The sequence below is a fragment of the Chiloscyllium plagiosum genome, chromosome 31 (genome assembly GCF_004010195.1).
Source record: "Chiloscyllium plagiosum isolate BGI_BamShark_2017 chromosome 31, ASM401019v2, whole genome shotgun sequence".
Lineage (NCBI taxonomy): Eukaryota > Metazoa > Chordata > Chondrichthyes > Orectolobiformes > Hemiscylliidae > Chiloscyllium > Chiloscyllium plagiosum.
Genome location: NC_057740.1, coordinates 44939463 through 44951198, shown reverse-complemented (window position 1 = coordinate 44951198; position 11736 = coordinate 44939463). Strand labels below are relative to the sequence as shown.

Sequence of the window (11736 nt, the reverse complement as noted above, 5' to 3'; positions counted from 1 at the left end):
TTTTTTTGTGTATCTCGTATGCAACTGTGATCTTGTATTGTCATTCTAAGTGCTCTGAGGTCTGCTTACCGCTCTAAAAACAAAGCTTCCCACTGTACTTATGTACATGTGACTACAATAAATCAAATCAAAAAATCAAATCAGAAGGCATACAGCCATTTGCAAAATTCAGAACCTTTCAGTTTTACAGAACAGTCAAACTGAACTTAACTAATAACTTTTTTCTGTCCAAAGATGATGCCAGATCTGCTGAGTTTCTCCAGCATTCTCTATATTTGTTTCAGATTTCTATCATTCACAGTATTCTGCTTTTATAAAAGTGGGAACATTTTACTCAGTTGTACAAGGTGCTGGTGAGATTGCATCTAGAGTACAATAAAGAGTTGATATAAACACATTGGAGAAGATTCTGGCTAGTTTATCAGGGAATATTCGACAGGTTCGGCCTGTAGCCGTTGGTGAATGTTTTCCCTGGTTGTCTGTCTAGAACTAGACAAGGTTTGAGCCCATTAAAAGTGTGCAATATGCTGACATCATATTAATCTGAAAGTTAAACATTCCTTAGAAGCAACAAAGATTCACTCAACTGATTTCTGGGAGGTACAACTGGAGTGAATTGAGCATTGTGAGACATAGTGATATATGATGGGAAAAGTACATCTTTCTGTGTGATTTTCAAAGTAGGCTTTGGCAACATTCTGAAAGAAGGTTGATTGATTTCCTTAATATATCATTCCAAGAAATACCCATCAATATGACAGGGGTGTTTAAGGAACTTTTAGATAATCACATGAATATGGACCAAGGGCAGGCAGAAGGAATTAATTTAATTTGGCATCACGTTCAGCACAACATAGTGGGCTGAGGGCCCACTGTGCTGTACAATTCTACGTTCTAATGTGACCTGGGGCTGCCATGGGGGTTAGGTTAGGTTTCAGACAATGTGCTCTGCACTGCCAAACAGGAGAAAAAGAGATTTCTAGTGAGAGGAAACATGTAAACTTCTATTCAAATGTAACTTATGATCCCAGCTGATGGTGGTACTGGACACATCACAGTCTAGAGTTAAACCTGGCTTAATAGACTGCAGATGTTAGTTCTGCAATTCGATTACCACAATGGTAAATCACTTAAATATATTCACATGAGGCTGTCAATGTACTTTAAATAAAAGAGCATACATTTATTACACAAAAGAAAAAGAGAATTTTGAAAAATGTCAGAAATGATAATAAGAAAGATTCAACCCTTTATCCAAGCAATATTTTTAAATTTACTCAAGTCCTGTTAAGTATCACTCCCACCTTCATTTTAAAGTTTCTGACAAGTTTCCTTTCAGTGATTTTCTGCATATTCACTAGGATTAATTCTGTTTGGCTTTCCACAAAACACAAAGGCAAACAAACTGACTTTTCTCTTCACTTTGCCTAATTTGAGGCTGTTAAATCAGCTTAAGACTCTCCAGCTCTGGCTTGAAGACTTCCACAAACTAATCTGTTCTTCCAAGCTCAACCTCATTGTGGCTTCTGAGAACCAGCCTTTATAGATGAGAGGCGCTTCACAAAGAAAACACCTAGCAATGATCTAACTTAGTAACTTATCTCATCATTTATCGTAAGTCACATCATTTATTAGCAAAGCCTTCAACTCATTATTCCATATGATTTTTGCTTCTTTCTTAAGATCAGACCTTCACATCAATAAAATCAAAAATTTCATTTTATCTTTACTTTAGAACCAAGTTCCCAAATAATAATATATTAAACTTTCATCGCAGTTTTCTGTTTGGCAATTTTAGAACATCTCCAGTTGATGAAGTAAGACTCTAAGAATACAGTTGCTATGTTACTTTTTATGTTATACAATTGGAAAGGATATAACACTTAAAAGGATAGATCAGGGATTATGGATTGGCCAAACTCATTACTGCTGCATTGCCGGAGCCCACCTTACCATTTGGCAGGCATTTTGACATTTGTGAATTTCTGTCAAGCTATAATGTAACATCTTCTTGTCTTTTAATATGTCTTGAACTTACACTTGCATTAAAATGAAGCCTGATGTGAGGTGAACCAACCTCTTGGGCTCAAAACTAAGTGGTAAGAAAATGGAGCTATAAAGACTGAAAGATTCCAACCAAAAACATCACATCATTGGGCAGAACAAAGATAATTTTAAACTAAAACAGGGGTGTACACACAAACAGACATGTCGATCAAGTGCTAGCAAACCCCAAGATGTCTTGCCTGGAACAACTGACCATAAGCAATGGTCTCTGCTGTTGCAACTGCGTCTGTAATGGGGCTTCAAACAGAAAAAGATTGCTAGCAAATGTAACTCAATAGCCATAATAATTGGGTGAGAAATAAGAAAACCTACAAAATGGAAGTCGTATTTGAAAAAGAGATTGCACACAGTATAAAATATTTAAAATTAACTTCCATTTCTTATTTGAAATGTCTTTTACCTGCCAACGAATGTTTGGAATATGCTAATTATAGCTGGTTTGCTAATGTTTTGTAAAGTGAAATCTTGCCCGTTCTTTTCACTGGTGTCACAGAAATTATTTTTCTTTAAAATTAACAATCTCTTTGGGGATCAGAACAATATACAGTAATCTGGAGTTCATAAAAATGAGAAACAATCTCACTGAAACATGAGATTGCTACAGGGTTTGACCTAGTTAAGTGCTGAGGCGGTTTCTGTGGGCTGAAGTGTGTCAGATGGGGAGCAGCTTTTTTGGACTGAGTTAAGAAACTTCTTCATTCAAAGGGTTGTGAATATTTGAAATTCTCAAGCTGACAGTGTTCTGAATGCTCAGTTGTTGAGGGCATTTAAGTCTGTGATTGCTTAATTTTTGGATTCTAAGGAAATCAGGATACAGGAGGACAGGGTGGAAAAGTGGAGCTGAGACAGATGATCAGCCTTAATCTTATTAAATGGCAGAGCACTCTCAAAGGCACAATGCCTAAACATCTTATAACAATTTTTTTTTTCATGAGATATCTCCAGGTTAGGTAAAACTTGAACATGAACCTACTAGTCAAGAGACAGGGACACTACTATTTATGTCACAAGTCCCTCACATGGCCTTATAATGAACCTATTTGTTTTTCTGAACATTTTCAAAGTGTCAACGTGAATTCACATCTTTAATTAGAATAAAAAGTGCAAATTCTTTCAGCCATTTGCTTCAATATTAATTTTTCACTGATATCAGAGCTCATTTCATATTTCTGGAAATTTCAGAATATAATTCTGCTCTCAGTTCAGCAATGATAAACATCTGGCAACTCATTGCAGCTGACTGTTTAACTGCTGCAGTATCCCAACCACGATCTCCCGCAGTATCTGAAACAGTAGAGACAACGAATTAGACATTTACATTACAGTTAAATCTCACCCAAAAGAGTTCTGTTCCCACATCATAAAAACCATTCCTTCGGACGTTACAAATTACATAACACCAAGTTATCGTCCAACAGGTTTAACTGGAAGCACTAGCTTTCGGAGCGCCGCTCCTTCATCAGATGATTGTGGAGGACACAATTGGAAGACATAGAATTTACAGCAAAAGTTTACAGTGTGATGTAACTGAAATTATACATTGAAAAATACCTTGGTTGTTTGTTAAGTCTCTCATCTGTTAGAATGACCATGATAGTTTCACTTCTTTTATATGTAAATCACAAAACTTTTTTAAAAAAAGTTACATTCTCAGGATGGTGTCAGCGCAGATAAGATGTTAAAGATGTTAGCCTCCTGTGTTCCCTGTCTGTGCCATAATGCTTAGACTGATTCTAATCTAAAACGTGAGTTAACAGAGTTTTACATGGATTCATGCAGTTTCTGTGCAAAGTACAATGTAACTCTGCAAGTACAAATTCACCCCACAAACGTATATGTGTTTGTGTGTGTGTGTGTGTGTGTGTGTGTCTGGGGTGAGGGTTTGTGAGTGTCTGTAAGAGTGTGTGTCTGGAGTAGGGGGTTGTGGGTGTCTGTGAGAGAGAGTTTATATGTGTGTGCGAGTGTAAAGTGTCTAAGTCTGTGAGAGGATGCATGTGTGAGTGATGGTACATTGGTGAAATTGAGCAAAGGCTACGGCAACGGATGAACGGACACCGCACAACAATCAACAGACAGGAGTGTTCCCTCCCATCTGGGGAACACTTCAGCGGTCCAGGACATTTGACCTCAGACCTTCGGGTGACCATTCTCCAAGGTCGACTTCGGGAAAAGAAAACAGCGAAAAGTGGCCGAGCAGAGGCTGATAGCTAAATTCCATGCCCATAGGGAGGGCCTCAACCGGGACCTTGGGTTCATGTCACACTACAGGTGACCAACATTACTCTGTATACACACACACACACCTATACACAGATATGCATACAGGCACTCCTATACACAGACACGCACAAAGACACTTGCACACACTCCCACATGCACCCTCTCATAGGCACTTTACACTCACACACACATATACAGTCTCTCTCACAGATACTCACAAACCCCCACCCCCAGACAGACAAACACACACACAAAAATCCACATGCATACATACACATATATGTTTGTGGGGTGAATTTGTACTTGCAGAGTTACATTGTACTTTGCTGAAAAACTCCATGAATCCATGTAAGACTCTATTAACTCACTTTTCAGATTAGAATCAGTCCAGACATTATGGCACAGACAGGGAACACAGGGGGCTAACACCTTCAACATCTCAATATCTGATCTGGGCTGACACTAACTGTTACAGTTAACCTGAGAATGTAACTTTTAAAAAACGTTTTGTGATTTACATATGAAAGAAGTGAAACTAACATGGTCATCCTAACAGATGAGAGATTAAACAATCAAGGTATTTTTCAATGTATAATTTCAGTTACATCACACTGTAATCTTTTGCTATAAATTCTGTGTCTTACAATTGTGCACTCCACAACCACCTGATGAAGGAGCGACGCTCCGAAAGCTAGTGCTTCCAATTAAACCTGTTGGACTATAACCTGGTGTGTGATTTGTAACTTTGTACACCCCAGTCCAACACAGGCATCTCCAAATCATTCCTTTCTAAAGTGTATATCCAAATACAATATGTTTGAAACTACAAATTGCAACAGGTGAATAAGGAAAGACAGGTTACAGATTCAGATGACCTCTCTCAGTATGGACAATCAAAACCACATAAAAACTCAAAAGTGAGAGCTTTGTCACTCTTCCTTCTCAGTTAACCGTAAAAAATTGTATTTCTCCACTTCCCTGTGCTGCCTGTCAAGTTATTCAGGTTGTAATTTTCATTGACAGCAAATAACCCATGTCATATAAATATAGACTGCAAACAGCAGCTGTAAACTCAGCTGACTTTTCTTCTCCCTCTTGTCTATTGCCAATTAAATTAATTGCAGTTTCCTTGCTGAGATCAATGAATCTAGCACAGACTATGAATAAAACCAGAGAGCTTCTCACTCTGCACTGACGTACTGTTGGAGTGTGTAGAGCAGAAAACACACCATACCACAATGGTGATAGATAATGTACTCAAATAGAGTTTAAGCCATTTGGCTACATCATATTTGAGCCCATAGAATCAACAGCCTCAATAATTTGTTTATTATTCATTTTAATTCAAATAATAATATTTTTTCTAATTTCATGCCGCAAACCAAATGCAAACAGTTATCAGAAGTTAAAAATCACACAACACCAGGTTATAGTCCAACAGGTTTATTTGGAAGCACTAGCTTTCAGAGCGCTGCTCCTTCATGAGGTGGTTGTGGAGTATGAGATCGTAAGACACAAAATTTATAGCAAACTGAGATGACATATTGAAAAAGACATTCCTCAGACCAGAAGACCAAAACTGCACAAAATATTCAAGATGTGGCCTCATCAAAGCCCTATATAACTGCAACAAGACATTCCTACTCCTACTCTGAAAACCTCTCGCTCTGAAGGCCAGCATGCCATTAGCTTTCCTCATTACCTGCTGCACTTGCATGCCAACCTTCCACGATGACACTTAGGACTCGCTGCACCTCACCTTTAGAGAGATGCAAGTTTAGAGGGAGTTGAATATTGCCTATGACAGAGTATTTTAGCAAGGAAGAGAAACTTAATAGACTTGTTTTCTTTAGAGCAGAGAAGGCTGAGGGTGGACGTGATTGAGGTGTATAAGAATATTAGTGGAATGGACAGCCATTCTCCTCAGACGAAAAGTCAATAACAGATAGGTCACATTACTAAAGTGAAGGGCAAGAGGGTTAGAGGGGATTTGAGGTAAAACATTTTCACCCAGAAAATCTGGAATGCCTGTAATGGTAGTACAGGCGTGAAACCTCACAACCTTTTAAAAAAGGTACATGAATGAGCACTTGGAATGTGCTAACATGCAAGATTAGTAGTCAGATAAGTAGTTCAGACAGGTTATTGAAGACTTGATGGCCAAAGGGCCTCTTTTATGCTGTATGAATCTATGACCAACTAAGGATACTGGAGAATTACTGCACATTAAAGGATGTCACCAGGTCGCCATTTTCATGGCTTGCTTACTGGCAGCACTATTGCAAATAACAGGTTATCCCCCAACAACGTGTGGTGGAAGGGTAACACCTCACCAACAAGTGGTGGAAGGGTAACACATTGCAAGCACTTTACATGGAAAATGCAATCATTGCCAGGCAAACGACAGTTCACAAACAAAACCAATTTGACAGACAAACACCACCACCATTCTGGAGTACCAAGAACAGAATGTTAGCCCTAAAAGGCAAGAAAAGAGACTACAGGAGACTGGCAGCTAACAATAAAAGTAAATCCAAAGGTCTTCACATCTTCTTAGTAGTTAATGGTGGGACGGGAGGAGTAGAGCAAGAAAAAGGATATATGCATGTAGGCTGAAGCATAACCAAAGTATTAAATTAGTACTTTGTTTCCGCCTTTACCACATACATTTTCTTCCACATACATGAAGGGCTTAAACTTCATACAGAAATGGTTTTGGATAGATTGCTGTACCTAAATGTGGATAAGGCACTGGCATCAAAGAACAAAGAAAATTTACAGCCCAGGAACAGGCCCTTCGGCCCTCCAAGCCTGTGCTGATCCAAATCCTCTGCCTAAACCTATCGCCCGATTCCTCAGCATCTGTATCCCTCTGCTCCCCACCTACTCATGCATCTGTGCAGACGCATCTAAAATGAATCTACCGTGCCTGCTTCTACTACCTCTGCTGGCAACACGTTCCAGGCACCTACCACCCTGTGTAAAATACTTGCCGCCTGTATCCCCCTTAAACTTTTTTCCCCTCAGCTTGAACTTGTGACTTCTAGTTATTGAATCCCTCACCAGGGAAAAAACCTATCTCTCTCCACCATGTCCACACCCATCATGATTTTGTAGACCTCAATCAGGTTCCCCCCTCAATCTCCTTTTTTCTAATGAAAACAATCCTAATCTACTCAACCTCTCTTCATAGTTAGCACCTTCCATACCAGGCCACATCCTCGTAAACCTTCTCTGCACCCTCTCCAAAGCGACCACATTCTTTTAGTAATGTGGCGACCAGAACTGCACACAATATTCTAAATGCGGCCAAACCAAAGTCTTGCACAATCTTAACATGACCTGCCAGCTCTTATACTCAATACCCCATCCGGTGAAGGCAAATATACCATATGCCTTCTTGATCAGATAGGGCAGATACAAAGACATTGAAGGATGAGAAATTGGAGTTTGCACAGCACTGGCTAATATCTTTCAATCGTTCTTAGGCTTCAAGATAGTGCCAGATCAGAAAACTGCAAATGTTACGAAGGTGTCAATATAGGTCCAACAAAAGACACAGTATGGACAAAAGAGCATTTGACAGTGGTGGAGACGCAATATAGAAGTATGAGAGGAGAACAGCAGAGGTCTAATACAGTCTGTCACTCCAGAGCAAATCAGTGGAGTTTGAGAAAATTCAAAAGCGGCATCATAGGAAAGCAAGTCGTTGATTGGATGGTGAGCGTTTTACTCATTTAAAAACTCAAGTGTTTTTAGCTTATTTTATTGGTTGTTGAATTTTTCCTATTCATCTTACTTCAGAAGATCAGGATGCAGAATCAGTTTGAGTGGATAGAAGAGTAAAGTCATCACTAGTGTCTTTACGAAAGAAACGAACTTTGTAGTGAATGAAACCTTTGAAGAGCAGGTGTGCATGCTGGAATGGATAGAGATAGAGGAAGCTGATGTGCTGAAAATTTTGTCAAACATCAAGATTGACAAGTCGCCAGGCCTGGACCAGATTTGTCCTCGGCTGCTTTGGGAAATGAGAAATGCAATTGCTTTGTCACTTGCGAAGATTTTTGCATCCTCGTTCTCCACTGGAGTCGTATCTGAGGACTGGAGAAAGGCAAATGTAATTCCTCTCTTCAAGAAAGGAAATAGGGAAATCCCCAGCAATTACAGACCAGTCAGTCTCACGTCTGTCGTCTGCAAGGTGTTAGAAAGGATTCTGAGGGATAGGATTTATGACCATCTGGAAGAGCATGACTTGATTAAATGCAGTCAACACGGCTTTGTGAGGGGCAGGTCATGCCTCACAAACCTTATCGAGTTCTTTGAGGATGTGACTAGAAACTTTGATGAGGGTCGAGCTGTGGATGTGGTGTATATGGACTTCAGCAAGGCATTTGATAAGGTTCCCCATGGTAGGCTCATTCAGAAAGCCAGGAGGAATGGGATACAGGGGAACTTAGCTGTCTGGATACAGAATTGACTGGCCTACAGAAGACAGCATGTGGTAGTATAAGGAAAATATTCTGCCTGGAAGTCTGTGGTGAGTGGTGTTCCACAGGGCTCTGTCCTTGGGCCCCTACTGTTTGTAATTTTTATTAATGACTTGATGAGTGGATTGAAGGATGAGTCAGCAAGTTTGCAGACGACACAAAGGTTGGAGGTGTCGTTGACAGTATAGAGGGCTGTTGTAGGCTGCAGCGGGACATTGACAGGATGCAGAGATGGGCTGAGAGGTGGCAGATGGAGTTCAACCTGGATAAATGCGAGGTGATGCATTTTGGAAGGTCGAATTTGAAAGCTGAGTGCAGGATTAAGGATAGGATTCTTGGCAGTGTGGAGGAACAGAGGGATCTAGGTGTGCAGGTACATAGATCCCTTAAAATGGCCACCCAAGTGGACAGGGTTGTTAAGAAAGCATATGGTGTTTTGGCCTTCATTAACAGGGGGATTGAGTTTAAGAGTCGTGAGATCTTCTTGCAGCTCTATAAAACTTTGGTTAGACCGCACTTGAAAAACTGCGTCCAGTTCTGGTCGCCCTATTATAGGAAAGATGTGGATGCTTTGGAGAGGGTTCAGAGGAGGTTTACCAGGATGTTGCCTGGACTGGAGGGCTTATCTTATGAAGAGAGGTTGACTGAGCTCAGACTTTTTTCATTGGAGAAAAGAAGGAGGAGAGGAGACCTAATTGAGGCATACAAGATAATGAGAGGCATAGATAGAGTCGATAGCCAGAGACTATATCCCAGGGCAGAAATTGTTAACACGAGGGGTCATATTTTTAAGCTGGTTGGAGGAAAGTATAGAAGGGATGTCAGAGGCGGGTTCTTTACGCAGAGTTGAGAGGGCATGGAATGCGTTGCCAGCAGCAGCTGTGGAAGCAAAGTCATTGGGGACATTTAAGAGACTACTGGACATGCAAATGGTCACAGAAATTTGAGGGTGCATATATGAGGATCAGTGGTCGGCACAACATCGTGGGCTGAAGTGCCTGTTCTGTGCTGTACTGTTCTATGTTCTATATGTTCTATGTAATCTACAAGCTCCCCCCAAAAATAACCACAAGTGGGACAAAGTATACAAAAATAAATTTTCGGTGCTTGTGATAAATGGATGGCAATAATTAAACTGTAAAAATTAAATTAATAATAGTATTTCAAGGAGGTTCATAAAATGCTTTTGAGATATTCGAAGTTCTTTGAGAAGATTTGTGGCTCTGGTTGTGGATGAGGTTGTTAGCTTGCTCACTGAGCTGGTAGGTTTGTTTGCAGTTGCTTCGTCATGAGGGTGTTCTGTCCCGCTTGCTGTTTGTGTGTCCCAATTTGCTGAGGTGGGTGGTGCCATTTCTAGTTTTATTTCTTAGTGTTTGGTATAAGGGATCTAACTCTACATGTTTGTTAACGGAGGTCCAGGTTGAGTGCTGGGCCTGCAGGAATTCCCGTACATGTTTCTTTGTGGCTTGTCCTAGAATGGATACATTGTCCCAGTCGAGTTGGTGACCTCCTATGTCCGTCTGAATGGATACAAATGGTAGTTGATCATGTCTCCGGGTGACTGATTGGTGTTCATGCACCCTGACGTCTAATTTGCTTCCGGTTTGCCTTAACGTTTGTGGCAGTCTTTACATGTATGGAATGAGCTGCCAGAGGAAGTACTGGGGGCTGGTACAATTGCAACATTTAAAAGGCATCTGGATGGGTATATAAATAGGAAGAGTTTGGAGGGCTATGGACCAGAGGCTGGCAGGTGGGACTAGATTGGGTTGGGATATCCGGTCGGCATTGACGAGTTGGACCGAAGGGTCTGTTTCTGTCTATGACTCTACATATAAAGGATCCCATACCCACAACTAACAGAACCAATGTTATATACGAAATACCATGTAAAGAATATTTACCATGTAAATATTAAGGCAAACCAGAAGCAAATTAGCCGTCAGGGTGCATGAACACTAACCAGCCACTAAGCGACATGATCAACTATCATTTGTGTCCATACACACGAACAAATGAGGACACCAACTCAGCTGGGACAATGTATCCATCCTAGGACAAGCCAAACAGAGACATGTGTGGGAATTCCTGGAGCCTAGCACTCAACCTGGACCTCCCTTAACAAACATGTAGAGTTAGACCCAGTATACAAAACACTAAAAAATAAAACTAGAAATAGCACCACCCACCTCAGCAAATCGGAGCACATAAATAGCAAGTGGGACAGATTGTCAGTAGCTGTCATAGTATGGTTGTTGGTTTGTAGGCTACCATGATACCTAGGGGTCTAAATAGTCTAGTGGTCATTTCTGATATGTTCTTCATGTATGGTAGGGTGACCAGTGTATTCAGACGTGTTGTGTCTTCCTATTGTGGTTTGTTGTGTAGGTATTGGCGGAGGGTTTGAGCCTGGGAGAGGCTAAATAGGCTGGAGCTATTGCCGTACCATTTCTACATGCATCAGTTATTTCTCTGTTTATTGCCCACTCCACCATGATGTTATTATTTGGTGGCCTATAAGCTTATGGCCATCAGTGACTTTTTCCCCTTATTTCCAATTTCCACCCACATTAATTCAACATTTTTCTCCGTAGAACCTATATCATCTAACAGAGCTCCATCAAGACATTACTTAAACAGGCCACAACACACTGCAGTACCCAGGAACTACAAGCAGCTGAAGAAAAATACCGATACAGTACATTAATAAGGATATTATAAAGGATGAAATTACGACACATCTGGATAGCAGTAACAGGATAGGTCAGAGTCAGCATGGATTTATGAAGGGGAAATCATACTTGACTAATCTTCTGGAATTTTTTGAGGATGTAACTCTGAAGATGGACGAGGGAGATCCAGTAGATGTAGTGTACCTGGACTTTCAGAAAGCTTTTGATAAAGTCCCACATAGGAGGTTAGTGAGTACAATTAGGGCGCAGGGTATTGGGGGCAAAGTACT

General features: G+C 40.5%; 1 protein-coding gene across 3 annotated transcripts in view; it reads right to left on the bottom strand.

Annotated features, from left to right (window-relative positions):
* Nucleotides 1-1157: 1157 nt before the first annotated feature.
* mlx (MAX dimerization protein MLX) overlaps nt 1158-11736 on the bottom strand; it is a 56701-nt gene continuing 46122 nt past the window's right edge. For all 3 annotated transcript variants that reach the window (XM_043721575.1, XM_043721579.1, XM_043721576.1), the window contains one exon: nt 1158-3351. In XM_043721575.1, coding sequence (XP_043577510.1) covers nt 3295-3351 — 57 coding nt within the window. In that variant the 3' untranslated portion in view covers nt 1158-3294. The remainder of the gene's footprint in view (nt 3352-11736) is intronic.